The sequence below is a fragment of the Xiphophorus maculatus genome, chromosome 20, assembly GCF_002775205.1.
Source record: "Xiphophorus maculatus strain JP 163 A chromosome 20, X_maculatus-5.0-male, whole genome shotgun sequence".
NCBI lineage: Eukaryota > Metazoa > Chordata > Actinopteri > Cyprinodontiformes > Poeciliidae > Xiphophorus > Xiphophorus maculatus.
In genome coordinates, this window is record NC_036462.1 from 28,840,676 (window position 1) to 28,865,327 (window position 24,652).

The following is a 24,652-nucleotide window of genomic DNA, read 5'->3' on the forward strand; positions in this document are numbered from 1 at the left end:
TTATCTGTTTGAAGGGAATGATGAGAAATATTGAAATCTATATGTTGGATAAACAACTGCTTTTATGTTTGTGAATTTTTTTTTATTGACATAGAGACACTGAAATATACCAAATTTAAAAAAAAGCCTCAGTCTTTGTAATGTTTTTGCTCTTCTCTATTACTTTGCCATTATCCAGCCGCAATCTCTGATTCATCATCATGAGGACTATAACCTCTGATCGGAGTTATTAAGATGAATTTGCTTGTTAAAAAAAATACATCTGTGGATGCAACTGATTTGTCATCTATATGACAAGAAAGTATTGATAATAATTTTTTAAAGAAGGTTAAGGATTTTACTGCAGGAACTTCAGGGATTATGGCAGTTATTATAGGCCAGAAATGACAGATGATTAACAACAATAATGATGATGACAATAATAATAATCGCACCAGTAATTATATTAATAAAATATGGTTATATTATAACCATATATAAAATATGGTCCAATATTCCTGGACAATATTAAATAAGCTCAAGTCCTTATTGAATTAAAATAGTAGCTTAATAGACAATAACATTAGTAATAGTGGCGAGCGATTAGTATTATCATCAACATCTGTATTTATTTGTACTATTTTATTTTCCTCTGTTATGACCAGTTGTACAATGTGATGTTTTAATTTAACATGGTAAATCTATAATAATCATCAAATTATAATAATTTTATTTATACACACTACGCTGGACTCCTGTGGTAGTAGGATTTAACCTGAAGTTAAAGGGGGGCATTCATGCGCCCGAAACGGAATTTAAAATTTCCCACCGCACTTAAACGTAGCACGCTCGGCAAGGCTTCCCCATTACTGCGGAGTCCAGAGTGGGAATAAGTCTGAGCTGAACGCACGGGAGGGACGCGCGCCAGGGAAGTTAGCAGTCTGACACGCACGAGAGAAAGAACTGCATTTGGTTTTAAGTTGGTTCAGGAGAGAAAACACCTTCAAGCTTTTTTTTTTTTCTCCCCTCCTCTCCAAGGATTATAAAAAGAAAAGTGGGACCGAGGAAGATATAACATGACTTCAGCAAAGGCGCACTAAAGTGCGGGTAATGTTTTGAAAAATGATGAGAGCGGCGTGTGTACTTTAAGGAACGAGTTCAGAGTGGACCGGTATGGCTTGATTTGTGAGCCCGAAGGTAGCTGCGGGAGGCGCTGATGTTTCTGTGGAAGAGGAGGAAAGTTTGCTGCGTTTCCTCTCGGATCTACTTTGTGAAATTCGTCGCTTACTAGTCTCACGTCTGAGCGGCAGAGCCCGGGAGAGGGGGAAGCCGCTTCGGTTCGGTGTCGGCTCCGAGCATACATCGCCATGACCAACGCCGCGCTGAAGAAGAACCACTGGACCTCCAGGGTGAACGAGTGCTCCGTGGGGAAGGACACCCGCGGAGACCTGAACGTGTCTCTGCGCGGCGGCGCGGAGAACGGGGAGTTCGCCTACATTGGCCAAATCAACGAGAACCTGGTGTTTTACAGAGATGGAAAATTAAACGAGGGGGAGCTGCTGCTGGAGGTGGAGAACCTCTCCATTTCAGGATTACCTTTGTACGACGTGCAGACGCTGATAAAGAACTGCAAAAGTCCCGTGAAGTTGAAAACTGTGAGGCCAGGTAAGTCATTGAAGGGGGGAAATAAGTCCGCATGCGGTCTTAACGCTTTTTAGGTTGCTTTGTATGCTGGAGGAGACTGTGTGGAATAATTTGTTTCTAAATAGTCCTTGAGTTTGTCAAACACATTTGCTTTGAGCAGTGGCGCTCCTGAGCGCAGTGCGGGTCGGGGGACACCGCGGCTATCCCTTAAATGGCTGATTTTTACTGACCAGAAAGTCTTGTATGCATTCCACATTTTAAACGAAAAGAACAACGAATTTTTATAAATTGCAGCATTAATCTATTTCAGAGACATTGGTCAGAACTTTTAGGCCTGTTTCCCATTTTTTCCTGAAATGTTATTTTTTAAGAGCTGTAACATAGAGTATAAAAACATCTTGCTAAGCGAGGCTAGCATGGCTAAAACAAGCATTGTAGTTCCTGGAGAATGTTGTAGCATTTTGCCTTAACCCTGAGATTTTCAAAGTGACTTAACGTTTTCCAGATCCATCATGTTTCATGACAGACAGAGATTTAAAACTCAAAGGGAGAAAACGGAGCAACTTTGCTGTTTTATGTTATTAGATCCCTTATTGAAAATCTTGCCGACTTTGAGCCTAAATGCACCTCAGACGCGCCGTAGATGGCACAATTTCCTCTTAAATGGCGCCTTACACTTCTTCTGATTAAATTTTACCTGACTGTTACTGAAAATGGATAAATGGGAGTTGTCTTCTTTCCGTACAAACTTCCACACTGAAGGGTGTTTTCGTCAGCTTGACCTCTTTCTTTATAGTATGGCACAATAACTGAGTGGGAATAGGTTAGCGCAGATTTTTCTTTTGTTTCCAACCAGTCATGAAACGTGAGGCCGAAAATCCGAGTTTACTTTGCATTTTTTTGAATTTGTTAATTTTTTTAATGCAAATATTTTTTTCTCTTTTAAATCCGCCACTCCTCTACTGCAGCCATCTCTCTGTATAAATCACTACTCCATACAAAAGCTAAGATAAAGGTTTCTGAAGACTTTCAGTTTGGGTCTACCACCCCATCTTGCTGCCATTACAAACATTTCAGTGGCACCCCTGAATGGTTCACTTTGAAGAAGGTTCTTCCAAGTAAAAAAATATTGAACAAGTGCATAAACGCACTCGTTAGACTTGCTGAAGAGTAACGACGGGTTAAATGGTTAACTTATTAACATGTTAGTAAAGTTTGATGAGGTTTAAGTAATTTTCCCAGGGGAAATGCCACCTGTTTAGTACAGGGAGAGGGGGCATAACCTGCACTCACGCTTGTTGTTTCAGCTTTTCCTTTTGAAACAGTCGCTAAGCTTGAGTTAAAACAGTTTGCACAGAGAACAATGGTAACACCCTCACCTCCCCTTACGTGAATATTTCTCCTGAACCCCGAGTGTACTCTCCTCAAGCAGACCTGACTGGCAACATTTCTCCACCACCAAAACAAAACATCATCAGGCTTCCCAACAGGGAAGGCGAACGTCAGGCTGGCATCGATGCTCATGGTCAGCCTCATTCAGCAGCGTAGGGAAAGCTTGACACTGAGCCACTCTGACAGCCTCCCAACATGGCAACGCAGACTGCTGAATGGGATGCTCCCAGCCCGCCTGGCTCACACCAACTTCCGAAGAAAAAGAGCAACAGCTCTCCAAGGACAGTCGCACATATTTCTAACCTGTGAACGCTGGCAGCAGTGTCAGCTGGACCCAGTGGGATCGTCTCCTGTGACACAACTTTGTTTCTCTCCTACAACTCTCGTTATGATGAGCAACGGATGATGATGTTGTTGTCTGGGTAGCTTTTTTTCTTGTTGTTGTTGAAACGGGAAGCAGCACAGACAGTTTTGAAGTCCAGTGTACAGAGGCCTCAGCAGCTTCTACATTAATATGACTGATTTACAGCAGCTCCCACCTGCTGTGCAATACGGAGTACCGGTACTTGAGTTGAAGACTGAATAGGACGGATAATGTTTCCTCTTTTCTCACAAGTGATTTGCTAACCAGTAAATCATTCATTCCAGATTTTATTTGATTTTAAAGGTGTCAGAGGATTTCAGCTTAATCAGACGTGATTTGTGTTGCAGCAGCAGAACCAAGTCACTTATGGAAAACAAGAAAAAAGTAGACACAAACAATGGACTGACAATCACTGGTGACAGCGAGACATTCCTGTTCTATACATGCTAATGCAGTCGACAATGTGGGCTGGATCAGGGAAATCGTTTGAACGTATGTGGTGGCGTTGGATGTAAATTCGGAAAAGAAGAGCAAAAATCTGCATATACTTCACACTGAATTGTCAGAAACAAATTGTGAGAAATCAGGGCTTCATTTCAGACTCAAAACCAGCCAATTTAGCCAAAAATGATAAAGGAGGTCTCAAATGTTAAGATTTATGTCCAGGTAAATGTAACTGATGTCTTAGGAAGTGATTTTTGCCTGGCAGTGATTCATTTATTTTATCAATGTTTTTTCCGTCAGTTTCAGTTTTGCATGAACAGCCATTTCCTGACTTATAAATATTGACTCAGATTTGTCCTTGCTGAAAAGTATGTATTGCTTGTCCTTCTCATTTTGAAGAGTTTGCTCTAAGAGAAATGGGATATCACAGGGAAATTGGTAATAGGGATTCCCGAAAACTTTCATCAAATTATTGCACTTATTTATTTTAATAAATAGAGTTCTTATAATTTGTATAACAAAAAAAAAAAATCCAAATTAAAGTTGAGGTTTTTTTTTTCAGTTTAAGGTTATGTCACTGCAATAAAAACGTGTTGCATATCTTTACCTGGGATGCAGATCGCTGCTTTCTACACGTCTTTAAGGATGGCTGATTTGTTAATTGTCATATTTGTCTCTTAGCTCAGCCTTTCCAGCAAAAACCTGCCATGACTTCATCTTTTCTTTCCCATTTGGCATTCAGGCAGAATTGAGTTTTGCTCCAACACAAATTCTTTGTCTATTGTTTACTTATTCATGCTTTTGAAGTGCAAGTTCCTTTTTAAATAAAGGCCTTCAATCTCTGATGCTTTAGTTTGCGTAGCGCGTTCAGAGGACCAGTCAGCGTGAAAAATCTCCCAGATGTGACGGCGTCCCCGCCTCTCATTCTCCCTGCAGCTTGTGACAATAGGAGGAAACTCTGTCCCCAGATTGAGCCAATCAGAAGTCTCATCATGCCCCAGCCTTTCCCACCAATCCTTCCCCCACTCCCTCTCAGAGACCCATCTGGGAATGTCGAGTGTCACAGCGCCACATGATGAGATTCCATTTCCAGTTTTTTAATAATTCACGCTGTCTGGGAATTTCCCTCCCTAATCAGCCCTAATTGGAAAAACATGCTTGGCAGCTAGGACCATCTGTAAAATCTTGCGTGACCTAATTTTACATGGAGTTTGTGCCATTTTCCCACTTTAATCAAGTGAGACGTGAGGAGAGGTGCGGTGGCGTCGCCTCGACTCACCGACAATCGCGGAGCTGCAGAGAGACATGCGCTTAGCAACGTTACGCCGGCGCTTCCTGACCTGTGACCGCGCATCCAGGCAAACTCCTGTGTGCAGTCGACACTCAAACACAGAGGCATTTGTAGTCTGAGTTGACTGAATTCTTCTGCAGAGATTACAGTGTTTGCTCTCAGTATCCATGAAGATGAGCACACAGAGTGGGGAAGATGGATCTGAATCATTGCTGCTGATGTGAATCCATAAGCAGGTAGTTTGTAGTTTGGAAATTCTATAAATGTAATAGTGTTTTTTTTTAAAAAAGAACTATCTTGGTCCTGATTTAATGTTATAATCTGTTATCCCTATACTCCTTTGAAAGTCTGACACATAGAAATCTACCTCACTTTAACATTCAGGCAGTCGGCCGTATAAGTAGAGTGAGGTGTGGCTAACTGTACAACAGTGAGGTGTGAGATTGAGACCAAATCAGTTCCATGCTGTGCAGATGGTTATGTTAATAATCTATGAAGGCTTTGGATGCTGAGGCTCACCATACTTTCTGAAAATATTCATACGCTTTGAACTTTGTTTTATTTTACACTCACAAACTTCAGTGTGCGTTATTGGGACTTTATGTGAACTCAAAATAGTGCACAATTGTCTTTTTAGTTTTGTTTACAACTATAAATCTCAAACCGGTTGGTTTGTTTGTATTCAGCCGCTTTTGTTATGATACCCCAAAATAAAAAGAAGTGCAAAAAATGTACTTGTAGTCACAAAGGCCAGATAATATTTAGGGGTTCTACAAAGAATTGACTCGGGAAGATATAAAATGCAGACCACAATAGTTATATTTTACTTTTTAAACATCATGAAAATCCACTGCTCATTTTCTGTTCACCTTATAATCAATCACTACTTCATGTTGGTTGAATATTGTTGCAAAACAAGGTACATTAAGGCCCTTTAATTAGCACAAGTGCATGTTACTAAATGGTTACACTATGTAAAGCAGCTGTGATGGTATCCTGGAGATGACGACACCGATGCCGGTGCATGGATGAGTGTGTCTTCAGGCCTTGAAACATGACACAGTAGCCCAGACCTGACCTGTTTCCCTGAGGCAGGAGGTACGCTGTGTGTGTATGGGAGTTTATGGAAAAGGAGAACAAGATTTGCAACCATGCTTTAGGCACATTAGATTTTGACATCTTCTTCACGCAAAGGCTGCCATATCTCTCTCAGACCAATCGGGAATCCCTGAGCTGCAGCTTCAGAGACGGGGTGCGCTTGCCTCGGAGTTAAATTATACTATAGAGCTGGTGTGATAAATGAGGCCTTGGTAGTGACAAATTAAAGAAGCATAAAATATTCTTTCTTTAAATGGTGGCATGACTTGCTTACATGCTCAGATTTATAACGCTGTCATTGCTTTAAGTCCTGACCGTGTTTAGATGCACGTCTTTTGCGACAGGGTCTGCTTGTGGAAGTGTTTATTTCCTTTTCTTGGCAGGAAGTCGTACGTGTCTCCTACCCCAACTGCTCCTCCATCTTTTGTGTTCTCCGACACACCGACTCTACTTCCTTCCTCGTAGACAACTTTGGGCAATCAGCTCCGGCTTTAATTTCAGTGTGCGTGTGTGTGCTTCAATTTGTATAAATGCACAAGAAGAGATGGTGTATAATAGTACACTGTGAGCTTTGAGATTAAGTACACTGGATGGACTGTGAGTTAGAACTAAATAGGCCATGAAATGCTGCCTCACCAATGCAGTAGGAGGTAATCACACATGTGCGCCGTTTCCTCGCTTGTTTACTAGAGAATCGTCTTTCTCTCCCTAATTAGCTTGAGTGGAGGCTGTTAGAAGGAGTGTGAATGGGAATTGGTCACACTTGGCACTTGTAGTTACACACTCTGTCGGAGGTGGAGAAAGGCCAACTAATTTATTATAGAGAGTTTAGTAGGATGGCGGTGGGGAGCCACTGAGGCGTTCCCTTTTAAGATAAAAAAAAAAACAACCTTATGTCCTTTGAGGTTTTTGCCAAAAATTGCCTGGAAATACTCCTAAATGTACATAATGACTGACATTTTTATGGCAATCAGACTGGGCACAACACGCATACCGGTATTGCTTTCAGACCAGGGCCTTTCGGCAAAGTAGGTGCAACAAACCCGGGACATGCTCCACTCAGAATTCTCTGGCCAAATTTCAATGTTCGCTCTTTATAAAGCTTTGATCTGCTGATGCTCATCTTAGCCATTTCAGATTCCTCTTCAAGAATTTCTGTTTCTCTGAATAAACTGCAGACATGCTTCAAGGAAGTACATTTTTCCGCTTATACAGCTTCTTTAATTTATTTGCTTCTTCTAATTTCCTTTCTTGAACATGTTCCTGATACTGAGAGCACAGTGGACCTCCGCCTATTTGTGGTTCAGTAGTTGTGGATCCACCCACTTGAGGATTTTTCTGTTGAACATAACTCCAAATTATTAACAGAAAAACCTGCTTACTTGCATAGTTTATTCTTTAGATCAAATATTTATGTAAAATATTTGAAAGAAAATGCAACTTGGAAAGCTATAATAGCTTAGCGCAATGCTACTTTGCATTCTGTTGACTGGTAGTGTTTGAAAAGCAGCCAATTATTGTCTGTTTTAAATGTTTTTGGAGGGGTTCTCAAGTATTTGTGCATTTTATCTAATTACCAGTAGTTATGGTTTTTAATTCCCGCAACTTCTAATCAAATAACTTTTGTATTCATTTATTGCATTCCGTTTAGCCTTACTGTTATCTTTCTCCATCTCTTATCTCCTCAGAGATATCTCAGCATGTCGAAGAAAATAGTTTCTTGTTTTTAATCCTATTTTTCCTAATTCAGTTTTTATTCTGTTCTGTTCAATGTGAACTGATCAGAAAAAGATATATATTCATAATTTTTTCTGAACACTAGTAAGAGTAGAGCAAAGTGAAAGTTGACCAGTTCTGCTCACAAGCACATTTCTCAATGCATCTGAGAAATTCTTCTCTGTATTGATGCCTATATATACTAGAGGCAGTAGGGTTTGTGCAGTAGCATGTCTACCAACGTCCTAGTTGGCCTTCTTTTTTAAAAAATATTTTTATATAACAAAATTTGAATTGAGTTCCTGAGGCAATTTGGGACAAAGGTATGAAATATTTTATTATTTATTGCTCAACATCACAAATTTGGATGAGAAATTCTTACCTTGCCATTAGTAACACACTTGTCTTCCTCTGTGTGTGCCACTGACACACTTTTCCCCCCCAACTATAAGTAAACTGGTTGTGCGCGTCAATGGCCACATTAAGTAATTCTCCATATCTGTGAGAAATGTTCAGCAGCCTATGTGCTCACAATTCTTGCTACGTCTGCTTTCTGTCATATGTTATGTATCTAGCCAACTGATGAAGCTGCAAATATATTGTTCCCTACTAACAGTTTTTAATACTTGTTGTCACCAATACGCCTTCATGTGTCGCCATGGTTGTGCTCATTGTTTGCTATTTTACCAGGGAACTTTTTAAACATCCCACTAACATGCCACCAGTTCTCATTACTCATTTCTTTAGCAGACAGCCAATAAATGCACCAAGTTTGTTCTTTGGATTGTGTGATTTAAAAAAAATATTACATGTATGCTTGCAGATGGTAATGGTGTGTGTGTAGAGGAGACTAGTGTGTTTGCAGGTTAAACGGGCTGGCAAGTCAGAGTCTTTCTGTCGGCTGTGATGCTGTTAAACTTGGATGAGATGCGGTTCTGCCTTCCGTGGGCATGAGACCGAAACAACATGATGGGATTTATAGTGACTGTGGACAGTATTAATAGAGCTGAGAATAAAACCTGTAGCAAGTAGACTTTCTTCCACAAAAAGAAGCTCCTTCACCGAAAAACGTTGTGGAAGAACCAAACTCCTGCATAAAGTTGCATAGTTTTTTTCCCCCTGTTTTGGCTTCTTCTCATAAAAATGCACAAGTAATGCATCTTTTGTCATGAATAGCAAATGTCAGCTTTTTATTAAGAGTCCCAGTAGATTTCTTCTCTATGCTAATTCAAAACCCCTTTTCCTGTGGTCTGCTTCCTCCCTTTCTTTACCTTTAAACAGACCCCACTGAAGGCCAAGCGGGGGTCTGTCTACATAAATCCCATTATGTGATGTGTTTGGGAAGGTTTTTCACACATATCCACAAGCACACGCAGACAAAACAAGAAAGTATCCACAGGTTTGGAGAGCGGTCTAGCCTTGATTAAAAGGATTTACACAGAAAAAGCCACAGTAGTGAGCCGCTTAGAAGTATGTTTGCAGTGTTTGCTTTTCTTTTCTGTGCTCCATTCTTACATGGCTCTTCATTTTGTCCACACTTATTGTCATTTGAATGTCATAGCTGTCACCGTGGAACAGCTATTTCACACCGCTACCATCTGGAAATGTCTGTTCAAGCCTCCAATGAAACAAATAATTAAACTGGTCATTCCACAACACTGGCGTATTGCAGGGTGTGGCAATGCTCTGAAAACTGCTCTGCTGGTAGCAGTCGCTGTCAGAAGAGATATGATGGTTGAAAGTATGGGAAAGAAAGATACTTGATTTTCCAGCGACAAAACGGTCAATCTCTCAGAATGAGTTTTTACTTTCCGTTTCATCTGGACTGGAATGAATTGTGTCTCATTTGAATGAGAGGATTGAATCTCGGATTACACGGTCACACCGAGACGGTTCACGGAGAAGTTGCTTTTCTGCTAATTTAACAACCCACATAAAAGCTTCTGGTTAAGTTCAAATGTTGGTTCAAAATCAAAATTGTTTTCTGCTGAATGCAAACCGCTAAAGCAAAGTTGGAATAAAATAAGACAAGGTGTAGTTTGTATGAAGGGGTTCAGTGTGATTTCCTCACAAATTGCTTTTGTCTTTTCTTCATGTTGAGTAATGTTGGTCTCAGAGAGCTCAATGTTCCCAGTGTCCTTGATTATAGATATTGAATCCATATACCAGGTGATTGAAGCCTGTGCGGTTATATACGACATGGAGAAAAAAAAATCCCCACATCCGTAAGTTGACTTCCTCGACTGTTTTGGTGTTGCCTGACATCTCGGCGACATAGTCACACTGTCGCGTTGTGTGTGTGTGCAGGCTTGTGTAACAAGAAGTAAAGGTCATTATGCTTATGAACTCTTAAAGGTCAGAGCTGCCACTGCTGAAATGCTACAATAGAAAGATTTTGTCCTCATTTTTCACCTCTAAAACTGCAGAGTACAGTGAATGAAACGCGCAGGCTTAATGATAGCATCTTAATTAGACAAGCAGAGGCTAATTAGCAGACAGGAAAAGGATCGAGTCTTAATTAAGAGGTCGCCGGTGTCCATCTTTATCTTGGTGGGAGATTTCGGTGAGTGGATTTGTGATGGGATTACTCCATCACATACCTCACATCGCAGTCCGCCGCTGGACCTCCAGATTCTCTTATGTCCTCAAACTTTAAAGCCATTTAAAATTATTGCCTTGCACGTTTTCTTTTAAACCTAAATGCGGCTCATGACGACTGTTTGAATTAAAACCTTAGATCTACTCTAATGGCACTATATATATGATAATTTTCCCACTTTGACTTTTTCAGAGTTCTGCTAATTCTCTACTTTTAAGGAGATAGGAGTATACATGGCTTTCTCTTACTTTCATCTGCTCTGTTTGAGCCTGAATGTGACATGAAGATAAGTCCTTTTTTGAGTAAGTCTCTTGATTTATATAAAAAAAAGAGTATAAAGATGGATTTAAAACCACATTCTGCTGCAGCCTGAGATCAACCGCATGCATTTTGAGAGGAATCCACTTATTTATGCATTTATTGTAACCTGGGCAAATTTTTATCTTGTCAGGATTACACAACCCCTTTGTGCTAAATACTCTCTGTGGTAGCTATTGAGTAAACTACGGCCATTTTTAGTATTGTCTCAAGTATTTAATTCTTCCCTTTCCACTTCTTCTGCTTTGCATCTGCAAACAAACCATTTTGTTCTTAAGTACTTAAACCCTGGCCAATGAGTTATTTTCATTATGGTTTAGTATCTTCCTGGTTTTGGTTGGTTATTGGAATTACCCTAGGGGTGCAGATTGCAGCCTGACCTTCCGATTCCGATTTTGGACAAATCTAATTTTTTTTTTTTTTTTTGACTGCAACATTGCTAAATATAGCAAAAAAATGTTGCTCAGTTGTCAATGCATGGATGACTATTGTTTTGCAGATGTGGTGGGAGGGTCTGTCAGTCAGCTCTGTCATGGCAGAGAGAAAGTGGACTTAAGCTGATTTTCAAACATTTGAGGAGGTAGATAAGATCAGTGGCTTAAAATGGTTTCACATCAAGTATCAACCAATCTCACAAAATTAAGGAAATCAGAGCCTATTTATCACTGCAACCCTAGGAAGCTCCATGAACAATTTTATTCAGTTGTATCTTTAAACTCTAAAGTAGATTCAATTCATGTTAACTTTGCTTTCAGTCCCTGTTTGAACTGGTTGACCATTATAAAATACGACTGATTCAGATTCCTAGCTTGAAGTGACCTCATGCAGTGTCTTCTGAACAACCACAGAGTTATGTGGTGCTCTGAACAGGGCATTATTTGTCACAAATATTAAATACATTGTTTTAGCTCTGGTTTTACAATTAATTACTCATTTAAGAGTATCTTTTATTATAGAAGACTCAGAAAACATTTGAATCAAAGCCTATTGCCTATAACTTTTATTTTCAATCCTATTTCAATTTATTTGTAGATGGGTTTTAGAGAACTGCATAAAACCGAGTAGTTGATAATCAAAAGGGTTTAGCAGTGCGCTCCTTTGCCAGCAGTCTAATCAGATGCCCATATGTAAATAACATGATGCGTCAACATTGTGACTTTTCACAGACCCTCTAGGTTTGTCATCGTGCCTCTATTTTTACTTTGTTTGCTGCACACTCTGTCTCTGTTCTTCATGGAGGCCGTGTGAGACGATTTTTACCCCGATTGACCTCTCCTCAGTGCCGCTCGCAGAGCTTTTATGCGGGCATCATGTGATCTTTATTTGCGCGCCGAGGCCAAATGAACAGGATCGTGTGGGAAGTGGCGGAAATCCATTTGTCACATGCCGCCATCCCATCAGCAGCGCTGCAGACGTGGAAACATAGATGCTCTTTGTCGTTTGAATAACCCTGACGTGGGGGAGAAGCATGCATCCAGAGGCGTGTGGACGCTTTTCAGAAAGTTTACATACAGGGTTCTGGTCTTGAGTTTTCATTCTCCTCCTCTGTGAAGCTCATTGCTGTTTCCCCTCCGTTCTGTTCTGTGCAGGAATGCTGTGTTTACATAGCTGGCTCTGGCTGAGATTAGTGGTTTAGTCTCTCAGGTGTCTGCTGAGTGTCACTGTTTGTTTCTTTTTAAAGTCGTAATTTTGTCTAGAATCCAACTAACTTGTCTGCTCCATGTGAAAATACAATGCTGGACAGACTATGAGATGGATTTATAGTATTGTCACGGTTCTCCTTGATGTTTCTTTCGCAGCACAGTTTTACCACATGGCCTTTGATGAGCCTTTTTATAAGCTGCTTCTGGCGGTTCATAAATCACCACTTCAGCCAGTAAAGGCCTGCAATGGTGTGATCTTTCAGAAATCGAGCTGATATTGCAGATCCAAGAAAGAGGGAAGGAAGGAAATGTAACTGCACCAACACGAAGCTATCCGCACAGTCTGTGTGTTGGACATCTCGCCCACTGGGAACAGATACCAGTGGAGATCTGGGACTCATTAGAGTGACTCTATCTCCCTTCTCCCTGGGAGTGCTTTATGATCTCCAGAATGAGCATTAGAGGGCTGAGGATTCCTAATGTAGTCTTGAAAGGTTTGGAGACTCATGGAATTTGATTTTGACTATATTCCAGGACTGAAAGTGTCTGATTAAATGTGAAATTCTCAAAGTGAGTTGTCTGAACAGATTACACATCAGAAATGTACTTTCACCTTAGACAAGGTCACCAGTCTCATGAAGAGATGCTGCCCTGGTGATGGAATACATAAGAGAGAGGATGAACTCTGGCAGGTTTAGACCATAAAATCATGCGGAAACCAAATGTCTTGTTTATACTCCTTCTCCTTGGATTTTAGGTTTTAGTTCCAAGTTGAACTCATAAAAATGGGCCAGGAAATCTGACCAATTTAGAATTTTCTTACAAATTTTCTGGAACCCCAAGTGTTTGCAGGGTAGAGAGATGTCTTATACCTTTTGTGTCTAATTTGGTCTCACGCCGACAGATCGACGGACATGTTGCTATATATAATATTTACAAAGCAATCACAATAAAACAATCTAGAGTTGCTTTTACTTGTTTGGTTCAGCTTCTCTTAAAATAATTAAAAGTTTTTATGTTTGTTAGATCCCACTGTTAGCTGGCTATATTGATTTACATTGTATCATATCACACCTCCGCACTGAAAAATTGGCTTACTATTATCCTCCTGACTGTTGGGGCGCCATTACTACCGTGCTTAAGCAGGGTAGTAACTCCCACATCCTTCCACATGTCACACCTAGATAGTAAGAAAATGTCTCTGGCATCTTCATGTTTCATGACAGATGGTGGATTGTTTTTCTCAGAAAATTTGGTGCATTTGAAAAACTGTCTGCTGTGAATTTATGACTGCTGGGTCCAAATTGTACTCCTAGTTTGTAGACACTTTGCCGTCTTGTCCCTTACTACCTACATTTTGTACCTGTATACAAACAATTTCATACCTGCATACTTAATTACACCATCAAATCATTTCCCTTTGTAGCACAGTATGCTTATGAATTATTGAGACATTTAGCCACAATAATTGCCTGCAGAAAATAGTTATTTATTTATGTCTGAGCCAAATGGATGAGAAAGTTTAACTGCACCTGCAGTTCAAGTGTATTTTACAACTTTATTTGTAAAATACACTTGGTTCTGGAATGCTCAGTTCTGATGCTTAATGGGATTTCATCATATATTTTGTAAGAACTGATCTTTGTTTGGTACAGCCAGGATTGAAACAATTGTAACATTTTGGAATGGTCAACGTGACTTGTTTCTGTTCTGTGCATCTTGTACCATGCACTGTTTATGAGCACTACATATTTCAACTGGATTCATTTCCTCGGTCTCCTGGAGGGGAATCTTGCCCGTTAAATCTTCTCTAAAATATTGCGCGACCTCCCTCCCTCAACAGCTTCTGTCTTTGTCATTCCCACCCAGTAGTCCATGCTGTGAAATGACTGGGTCTGCAACAGATGATGTATTGCTCCAATCAGCTTACCACATAAGGGAATCGCCTATTTTCTTAACACTCTAACAAAAGTGAGCGTAAGATTGCCGGCGAACACAAACGTCCCTCCATGTCCTCACGCTCTGCTGGGCACCAGAGCTCATAAATTAGACAAGAAATCTAATTTCCCTGTGGGGTTCTTAGGCTCTGAGTGCACGCAGACCCACTGTTTCTTTTCAGGGGGAAGTTGATTTCTATTCTTCATGATGTAAATGGGCTGATAAAGGGACAGCTGGAACTGGATTGTGGCCTACTTGCTTGCTGAGTCACAGTGGACAAGTTCTGCTCTTATTGTCATACTGGGCTTCAGAGCAGAGCACGCATGACAGTCGACTCCACACAACACTGCTATTTTTATGTGTGGGTGCGGGCGTGTGTGTGTGTGTGTGTGTGTGTAAGAAGGGGAGCTTATCGAAAATGCCAACTTGTGCTGAACTTGAGATTCTTCAGGGTCAAAGAAAGCACCATGCATGTTTGAACAATGTTATCATAGAAACAGCTGGAAAAGCAAATCAAAAATGACTCTGATAGGCAGAGTGGCGGCCATATTTAGGATCATATGTTACTAAACCCTTCAATTCTTTCTTACTTTTCATAATGTTTGAATCAAAGTTATTTTTGGCTGTTTTTGTTAATTGTTATTTTTATCTTGACCGGCTTTCTTGTAGCTCCTTTTTCCTGTGGGTCGCTTCCTCTCTTTAGCAGTAAATGCAGACTTTAAAGGTTAAATTTGAACGAGTCATTGCAATAAGGCTCAACGCATAAAAAGAAATGTGTACTTTCATTTTAAAAGTGATACAACAGGATAAGACGTACATGTTTAAAATTTAAGAATTCAAATATCCAGGAAAGGTACCAGTTAACATGTAGTTTTTTAATTATAATTTCTCTTTCAATAATTTTTGAGCTTGTAGCCCACGATGGTTATTTTGTGTCTTCGCAATCAAGAAATTTTCAAAGCCGCTTGGGTAAAGAAATAGAAAACTAACACTAGGTAGCCGAGAATGCTGCCGAGTTAGGTACACTGAACTTGGGCACTAGTACACAACACAGTGGCTCCTCCAAGACAAAAATAGTTATAGAAAAAGTCTCCAGCTCAAATTTGAATTCAGAAGGCGCAAGTTAGTAGTGCTGTCCCAGAGTAGTATCTCAGAGACCTACTAACCCGGAACCCTATATGTGGATTTAAGACTCTGCGTATTTTGTCCTAATTTAGAAAAACTAAATTGATGCACCTGTTAGCAGCATTTTCACTCTGATGTGCATATGCCAGCACATTTTCCTAAACTGTTTCACCTCAATACTTTATTTTTAGCAAGCTGTGCCATGGTTGGGTAACACAAAGTGGTGAGGAATGGAGGCACAAATAATCAACCCATGTTTTGCTTGTTACTATACTACTGTAAAGTCGAAACTCAATTATGAAGATATAATCCATCATGCTTCTCATACTCTAAGTTGAGAGTATGGTCTGATTATAAAAAGTCACTTAAAGCTAGAGGTAAAATTTAAAATAAAGTGGTAAAATACACTTGAACTGCAGGTGCAGTTAAACTTTCTCATCCATTTGGCTCAGACATAAATAAATAACTATTTTCTGCAGGCAATTATTGCGGCTAAATGTATGTCTGGATAAAAAAAGTTATCCCACGACATGAGTGGACATGTTGGATAACATGAGTGGACATGTTGGATGACATGAGTGGACATGTTGGATAACATGAGTGGACATGTTGGATAACATGAGTGGACATGTTGGATGACATGAGTGGACATGTTGGATGACATGAGTGGACATGTTGGATGACATGAGTGGACATTTGTATTGAAAGAAGAAAAACAGTAACAACCACAGTGATAGAACCATTATATTGAAAGCGATGGTTTTATTGGCTCTTTGGAAGAAGCAAGAGTACTCACTTGGACCCTTTTTTTTTTTACCACTCAACAGCCACACATCAATTCAACACTTTACTGTCAGGTGTTGTTTTTGATTGTTTATAGGAAAATGCAGTGGTGCTGTTCCAGATGGCTTGTCATCATCCATAGTTGGCAGTTCCTAAACTGCTTTTTTAAAAACTACTTATTTGGTTTGAAAATAAAAGGACAGACTAGTTGTAACTCAATTATAGAGTAAAATTTTTTCCTTTGCTTTGACTTTTTTGGGACTTGAAGATAGTTTTCATTTTATTTTTCCAATAGCTGTTATTTCTAAAGACATTGCCTTTACTACTGGTGAAGAGGTGCGTTTGTTTTTTTGCCAACTCTGAAGGTTCATTGTCCTCTTTTGAAGGAATGTGAAGAATCCTTTGCATCCAGTCGGGGCTGTTTTGTTGTTTGTCTCACCTACGACTGTTGTTAACTGTCAGTCCACAGCACAGGAGCACTCCTGTGTTTGAGTCACTTCTTACATCAGCAAAGATATGCAATGAAGAAAGATGCAAAAACAAATACATGGTTCTCTTTATCTGACATGATGACTGTAAATGTAATTATTTGTAATGTGTAATCTGTTAGCATAGTCGGCCACAATCGGAAACTTAGAAAGTGTTCATGTCTCCAAAATGTCCTTGGTTATGTGTGGGGTTTGGCAGCAACACTGTTGGACCAGTCAGACAGGTTGGGATGAAACTGCCGCATACCTGTGCCGCACCTGTTAGGCAACCTGGGCGGCGCTCGACATCATCATGAGGGGGCGGGGCTCCCAGGAGAGATCAGATGCCACGCTCCTTCCTGGAAACGTGACCGCACCCGCATTTGCCTATCTGACATTTTTTGTCGATGCAAATTACTCATGCTTGCCAAACCTTGCTTTCCATAATGTTTGAATCATTTTTAGTTGTTTTTTTTTTGTGTTCCTTAATTTACACTGAACCTGCCTTTTGCCCTGTTTAATAAAAAACCCCAAAAATACACGCTTTATCTCTCTCTACCCATCCACTCTTATCCCCTCTGTTCATCTGGAATTGGTAAACATGACGTTGGAAGTGATTGGTGTCAGGTGACCGTTCTGGTTGCCACAGCAACTGGGTCCTAAATCCCAAAGCACCGGTCATCTCCAGGGACGGGGCTGATTGCTAAATAAAATCTTCCCGGACACACACAGAGACTTGGAAAACAGTGGATAAACATTGGCGGGGAGAGGAGCAGCTTTGAGTCTCATGATGTGGTGGGCAGATAACTTTGTTTAGCTGCTCGAGTACGAACAGACCACATTCCTGTCATCTCTGTGCAGAGGCAGCGGGGTAGCATGGCCAAGTCAGACACATCAGTCTGGTCCCTTCACTGGTGTTCTGGACATTTGCATTGTTTTTGATAATATTGTTATCAGACCACTTTCAAGTAATATAATGGTAACAGCATAATAATGCAAGACATTCTCAAAGATCAAAAACTTAAAATTCTAATGAACATTTAGCACTGGAACTAGAAGACATTTTAAATGTTCAAAATAAATAAACATAAAAATGAATAATTATTATTATTAGGTGGGCTGCACAGTGGCGCAGTGGGCTGCGCAGTGGCGCAGTTGGTAGCACTGTTGCCTTGCAGCGAGAAGGTCCTGGGTTCGATTCCCGGCCAGGGTCTTTCTGCATGGAGTTTGCATGTTCTCCCTGTGCATGCGTGGGTTCTCTCCGGGTACTCCGGCTTCCTCCCACAGTCCAAAAACATGACTGTCAGGTTAATTGGTTTCTCTAAATTCTCCCTAGGTGTGAGTGTGTGTGTGAATGGTTGTTTGTCCTGTATGTCTCTGTGTTGCCCTGCGACAGACTGGCGACCTGTCCAGGGTGACCCCGCCTCTCGCCTGGAACGTAGCTGGAGATGGGCACCAGCGACCCTCCCGACCCCATTAGGGACAAGGGTGAACAGAAAATGGATGGATGGATGAATTATTAGGACTCTGTAAACAAAATTTGCCCTAAAAGAAAAGAGTTAGTTGAGACAAATACACTAGACTGAAGACTTTTGTTATCCAGTTTTTGGTAGAAAGAGAGAGTGAAAGGATAAAAATGCTAAATCATGCAAATGGAAATTGAGCTTGTTTTAATTCTTCTTGCGAAATGATTTATTCCTTACTGCAATAAATCAATTATTTATTACAGTAATTGACAGTTCCTATAGTTTCTATAGGATTTGACTGATGTTTCTCTTTTTTACATTTAGTGTTGAAAAGTTTTATTTTCCTCTTCACTTAAATTTCTTGGTTTCCTCATTGACCCTGCCTCCTAAAAATGTTGGCGAGAAAAGGGGAGCTGAGAAAATAAGCATGCACAGATCTGAATTAGGTGGCCAATTTCCAGTCTCCGTTTGACCTAAAAATGACTTTAAGACATTACAAATATTTTAAAAGACTGTAAACTTGTCACTTTGATATATCTGTGAAAGCAGTTAGCTGGGATACCATGAGAATAAAATGAGTCCTGGTGTGTATTCCTTGAGTATCTGTGTCCTTACCAGACCATTCATACTGCATCAAAGCTCAAAAGGATAAATCCAAGCAGCTTTGCTGTACTTGGTTTAGCCTTCATGTTATCTACTAAAAATAATGCTCTCTGTCGCTTTCTTGCACCCTGAATGAACCACATATTTGTGAACACCTTGCTGGTACTGAAAATTGGGTCACTTTGAGTTTTCCTTCCTTAGTTAAGAGTATTGGATTTGGTGCATTCACTGATCAGAAAAAGATGAAACTTTTGAGTTTCTGACCAACGCATCACTGGTGCGGGGCGATCAAGTTAAATATTATCCAACTCTAGTCACTGGTTTCTCTGCATCTCTAACAAATGTGATTTTTATTGGTTTATAGGTCTTAATTTAGGTTGTTGTTTAGGGGATTTCTAATTTAGTTTGTAAAATCTCTCTCTGTTCCTTGGGATGCATACAAAGAGCCACACTGGAGAGCATTAGACTCCAAGTTTTATAAACTTTACCCAATTCATGTTTAAATCTAAAAGTCAGAAATTTCCCTTTTTTAGCATCGGGAGATTTGGAAAAGCAGCTGCGAAAATCGGGTAAACAGACCGAGGGTTTCCACAGGAAAAGCGTTGCTTTGATTGCTGTTATATTTAATTCAGTTAAAAAAACCCAACTGATGTCACAACACTGCTGACCATTGTAAAGGAGAAAAAGAGGAAGTGCGTTGCTTTTGTTCTCAGAGTTCCCAGACGTTCGACCACAGGCTATATGTGTGTGTATGTGTGTGCAAAGGCCTAAAAATGTTCACTGGCATTCATGGCTGTGTGATCTAAATACAGCTTTTAAATGCTGCTTAAGTCACTGTGAGCCATTGGGCACAAACAAGGTCATAAAAGTGACCCTGTTTTGCCTTTTAAACATAGACCAATGCTATATTTTTGATACCGAGCTCCACGGGCAATTGTTTCTTGGGGTGAATTCAAATCAAAGATGGAAATACATTTAGCTAATGTTTGCAGATAAAACTTCAGCCTTTGACGATATTGCCGTCATTAAATAATTTTTCAGGCTTGGCATACAATGTTGTTAATGTTATACCTTCACGTTCAGCCATTATTGCCACATTGAAGCTTTAAAATATTTAACACTTAATTAGTTAATTCCGGAAGCTTGCATTTACAAGCTGCGATGCCATGCAAACGTGAATATAGCCCAATAAACGTGGGTCAGCGTTATCATAATTGATAAACGCTATCCCAGGATGTACGTTCCCCATCTGGCGGGCACAGACGAAGTAGAGCAGAGGAGGAGAGGGTAGATCAGAGTCTCTCCTTTGTTGTGTGCAGCAGCTCACCTGGTCCATTTCTCTCCGACTTGTTTCTGCCTCGCTAGGCGCCAGCTGTACGGGGAGGTGTTTCAGTCAGACGCCTGGCAGCTCAGCCCAGGTTAACCAGCGGAGCCCATCACTCTATTTATAGCAGGATGAATGACAGACAGAGGACACTGTAGGTCTGGATTAGACGCTGTCCATCTGGGACAAGATGGAAATTTAGGAAATTAATTTACAGTGAATGTTGTATGACAATATGAAGACTCTGAATGTCGATGAAGTGTCTTGCAAAAGTATTCGGAGACTTCTCACGTGTAATCGCCCTAAGCTCGGAGGTTAGGCCTGGATATTCTTAAGGAAGAAGCCAATAGGTTCACGTTGATTCTGGAGGAGCTGTATAGTCACTATATAAGTCTATAAGTCATACTCCTTAAGTCTGAGAAGAAAGCCATTGTTGAAAAACCAGGAGAAATCTGTCTTGTATTTTGCCACAAGCCATGTAGGGAAGTGTCTTATCTGCCCTGATCAGATGGGACAAAAGCTGAACTTTTGGGCTTTATATGGCTTCTAGCTCTCCACTTCATCCTGAATACCCAATCTCTTGTGTGAAACATGATGGGGAAGATGGACATTTTGCTTAATACAGTGCCATACTGGAAGAAAACCTATTGAATCCAAAAGGAAGATGATGTGATATTGGGAGTAATGTTCACATTTTCACATTTCTAGGAAAAAGTGAGGGGAAAAAATGGATTAAAATAGGAAATCAAATTTGGTATCAAAAAATTTTATTTTCCAACCCAGCCCTAACTTAACCTAAAGTGCTCACTTTTAAGTGCACTGAAACACTGTTCCATTACGTCATGACTCAGGGGAGTTGCGCTTTTTAGATTTTAATTTGTAAAATATTTGAAAACCACATAAGAATTTTCTTTGTATCACATAAAATCTGTATGAAATACTTTGAGGTTTATGGATGTGATTTCCCATCTCCCAAAAAATGTTCAAGGCACTATTAATAGGTCAGCCTCCTGCCCGTCGATGACATGAATAAATACTATCTGATGCCCTGCTCACCTGGAAAGTTTGACTCGTTCCAGCTGTTCTGACCTCAGACTGCCAGCATCTGCTTGCACTGGCGTCTACAGTGAACTTTATGTTCACTGTATGCCTCGAGTTTCGTGCTTGGCACCAATTGTACCCATCAAACTGGCTTTACTTTATAATATTTAACATCACAGTTGAGGCGGAAATGTTCTTTTAAAAATAGAATAAGACAACCAGGTGAGGATGCAGCTGTGAGTCCTGAGGCGTGAAGGCCAAGAACATGAGATTACCTCATTTTGTTCAGATTAGCATTTCAGCTCCCTCCCATTTTAACTTAATTTTCCCTCTCTGTCTCTCTTGGTATTTTTTTATTTATTTTTTCCCTTCTGGACTGATTGAACAGAGTAGATGTGGGTCATAAAATCTGGGTGTGTTTGTTTCTTTTTAGTGTTTTTAAGCGGGTGTGGTCAGGGAATGAACCCGCTACTCCCTCCGCTTTTCCCCTGAGACTCATTCCAGCGTAGAAACCAAAATCAATCCTCTCCTTTGTTGCCGAGCCCCTTCCTCCTCTCCCTTCACCGGCTTTCATTCCTGTCGTCTATCCCGTCTCCGAGATCAAATTGCCAAGAATTCAATTACATCACATGACAGTGAACTCAGAGTAATGCCGTAGCTCTCTGTTTATTTCCCTTTTCTTACATCTTCTGGCCTCGTGAAGAAGAAGCAGGTTGTCCTACTTCTCTGTCATTTGGCTCCAGGTGTGATCTCTTGCTCTGGTTCATGGTTGTACCTCATGGCTCCTCCTACGGTCCCCTTGGGTTTCAGGCTTTCTTAGCATTCCCACACCAAACAACTGCTTTGTTTACACTGCTCTAACACCTTTGTCACTTTTATTTAACGTGCAGCAGGTGACCTTTGAATGGAAACTAGAGCCAGAGCATGACCAGGGAGATGATTTTTCTTGACTGTGACCTTTAAAATCCCTTAGAAGAACAGGACTGTGAAAAACCTTTAGCAAATCTACTGACTTTTTGTAAAATTAGCCCAACTCCAGAAACAAAGACATGAATGTTGTGGTTACCGCTGTATCCTTCTGTGTCTTGTTTTTTTGTCGGTGTCTGAATCATTTAGCTGTCAGGATCCTCCAACAGCTCATGTTGTGTTTTATCTACATATTTTATGTCAGGAGGAATACTTTTTCTCAATATGTCTCTGTTTAATGAGCCTGAAGTGCACCGTCTCACTAGTCGGCCACAAATCACCCTCATTTCCGGTTTGTGTCTCATTTGTTGTTCATTTTGACATCTTAGTTGTGTCCTGGACTGAATCTCAGGGAGACTATGAATGACTGCTGATGTGATTACAGCCCTAAGTCCTTAAACAGCCAATCTTACCCTTTTTGGTTTAAATAAATTCACTGGCAAACTTCCTCTAGTCTCATAACTTCCCTTTTCTTAATTCTCACCCATCTCTTGGTAGTTTACTAGTATGTTTTAGGTAGGGGCGCGCTGATAGCAGTTTTCTGGCCAATCATTGATCACAGATCTTCAAAAAAAAACCTGACCTGCCGTTTCTAAATTTGGCTGATGCTGATTTTCCTGTCTGAAAAGTTGCTAAATATAGCAACAAAGTCACTAACTTGGCAACAGTGAGACGACAATTCTTAGACGCACATGTGCAGACATGACCTGGTGGGCGGGTTGATAAGCTGGCCAAGTCCTTCATCCCCCAACCATGATGCGTCTATCCCCGTGCTTCATAGTTAAGGGTTCTTTTGCTATTTGTTTTATGTCAAACATGTTCCCTGTTCTTCCCCCCAAAAATTGTTTTGAACTGCTTTTTTAAAACATTCTCATTGGTAAACGTATGGTTGGCCCTCATTTTTTTCCTGGAAATCAAAAGCTTTGTCTTTGCATACCATGAAAGTTGAACTTGTGAGAACAACAAACGGCAAAAAGGATACGCTGATGACTAAAGTTAGAGGATTGTATTAAAATGTAATCCCAGTACATTTTGGATTTTGTTGAATGGTTTTATTCCTTTTTGTCAAATAAAATGCTGTAAGTGTCCAAAATAAGCCTGCTTTACCACATTTGGGAAATCGCTTGAAACTGTGAACCATTCATTGTTTAAGGACATTTTAGTTGCTCTCAAGATGCATATTTCCAATTTGAATTATCTCAGTGGGATATATAGTCAGTTCAAAAATAAAACTAATTGATACTTTTGAGGACTCTCAAAAGGACTCTTGGTAAAAAGCTTAATGATGAAAGATTTTCTTCCCTATCTTTGTAATAATAAATTATTTTAAAGTAAAAAAAAGGAGAATGAGATTTTAATATTCAAGAGACAACTATACAATATTACTTCTCTACTTAATTGAGAAACTTTAATCCCTAAATGAAGTATTTGCTTTAGCCCGCAGCATGCGACTTCATAACTCCACAATTACTTGTATGTAATTGTTTAAAAATCTTGTTGGATGTCGGTGTGAGCAAATTGATATGCTGTATTCTCATTTGTGTTGGATGTGAGCTCTCCTCTGTAATAAGAAGCCACTCCCGTTGTTAAACTGGAGGAGTGTAAACATGCTCAAACCACTTGGCTCTGCTTTTTCCCCCCTCTTTCTTTCTCGTTTTAGCGCCTTTTATTTCTTTGTTCTGGTGAAGTCTCCTAGTTTGCTCAAGGGATTTTACTTTTTTTTGTTGTTGTTTCCCTTGAGCATTTTCCACTTCTGGTGTAATGGAACGAGGATCTTATTTAGCTTTGCTTACGATATGAACTGTTTCATGTTTTCATCTCCTTCTCTGTTCATTAATTTGTTCACTCTGGATAGACAGAGTTGCTGAAAGTGAGGATTTATAAAACGTTATGCCGTTTTGCATCATTTTGTGTCAAAGCTCAGCTGCTTGCACGGTATCATTAAGACAAAACTACTTCTCCTGAGCTGAGCACTGCATATTAAAGAATGTGGCACTGCACATAGCAGACAGGTAGAAAAACGAAGTCCGTCTACGTTTCTGTGTGGATTTTCAAGTCTGCGTCTGTATTCTCTCAGCAGTGGGACTGGCACAGTTTCTCATAAAGTTCCCCAGGCAGCATGCTAATGTCAACGCTGTGCTTCCCCGCCCCTGTTTTAATCACAACCATATGCCCAGCATTCCTCCCCCTCCAGATACCTGGACTCTGAACAGTCAGTAATACGACAACCATGGCTTTTGGTGAGCTTTGCTGAATTACTGCCTTGGCATTTTTTTTATGGAGTTTAAATCTTACCTGAGGAGCCTTTCAGGTGAAACGGCAAATGCGATCGAATGCCTAGAAAGCTTTGTGACACTGCACACAGTAAAAAGCACATTGCAAAGGGAGAAATTGTTAGAGTGGCTGCTACATATCCAGCTCATGAGAAAATGCAATAGAAAAGTGAAGGGG

The 24,652-nt window shown here is 40.3% G+C and overlaps 1 protein-coding gene across 8 annotated transcripts in view; it reads left to right on the plus strand.

Annotated features, from left to right (window-relative positions):
* Positions 1-861: 861 nt before the first annotated feature.
* The window catches only part of magi1 (membrane associated guanylate kinase, WW and PDZ domain containing 1), a 148,675-nt gene continuing 124,884 nt past the window's right edge, over positions 862-24,652 (plus strand). For all 8 annotated transcript variants that reach the window (XM_023325657.1, XM_023325660.1, XM_023325658.1 and 5 more), the window contains exon 1: positions 862-1,644. In XM_023325657.1, the coding sequence (XP_023181425.1) occupies positions 1,347-1,644 (298 nt within the window). In that variant the 5' untranslated portion in view covers positions 862-1,346. The remainder of the gene's footprint in view (positions 1,645-24,652) is intronic.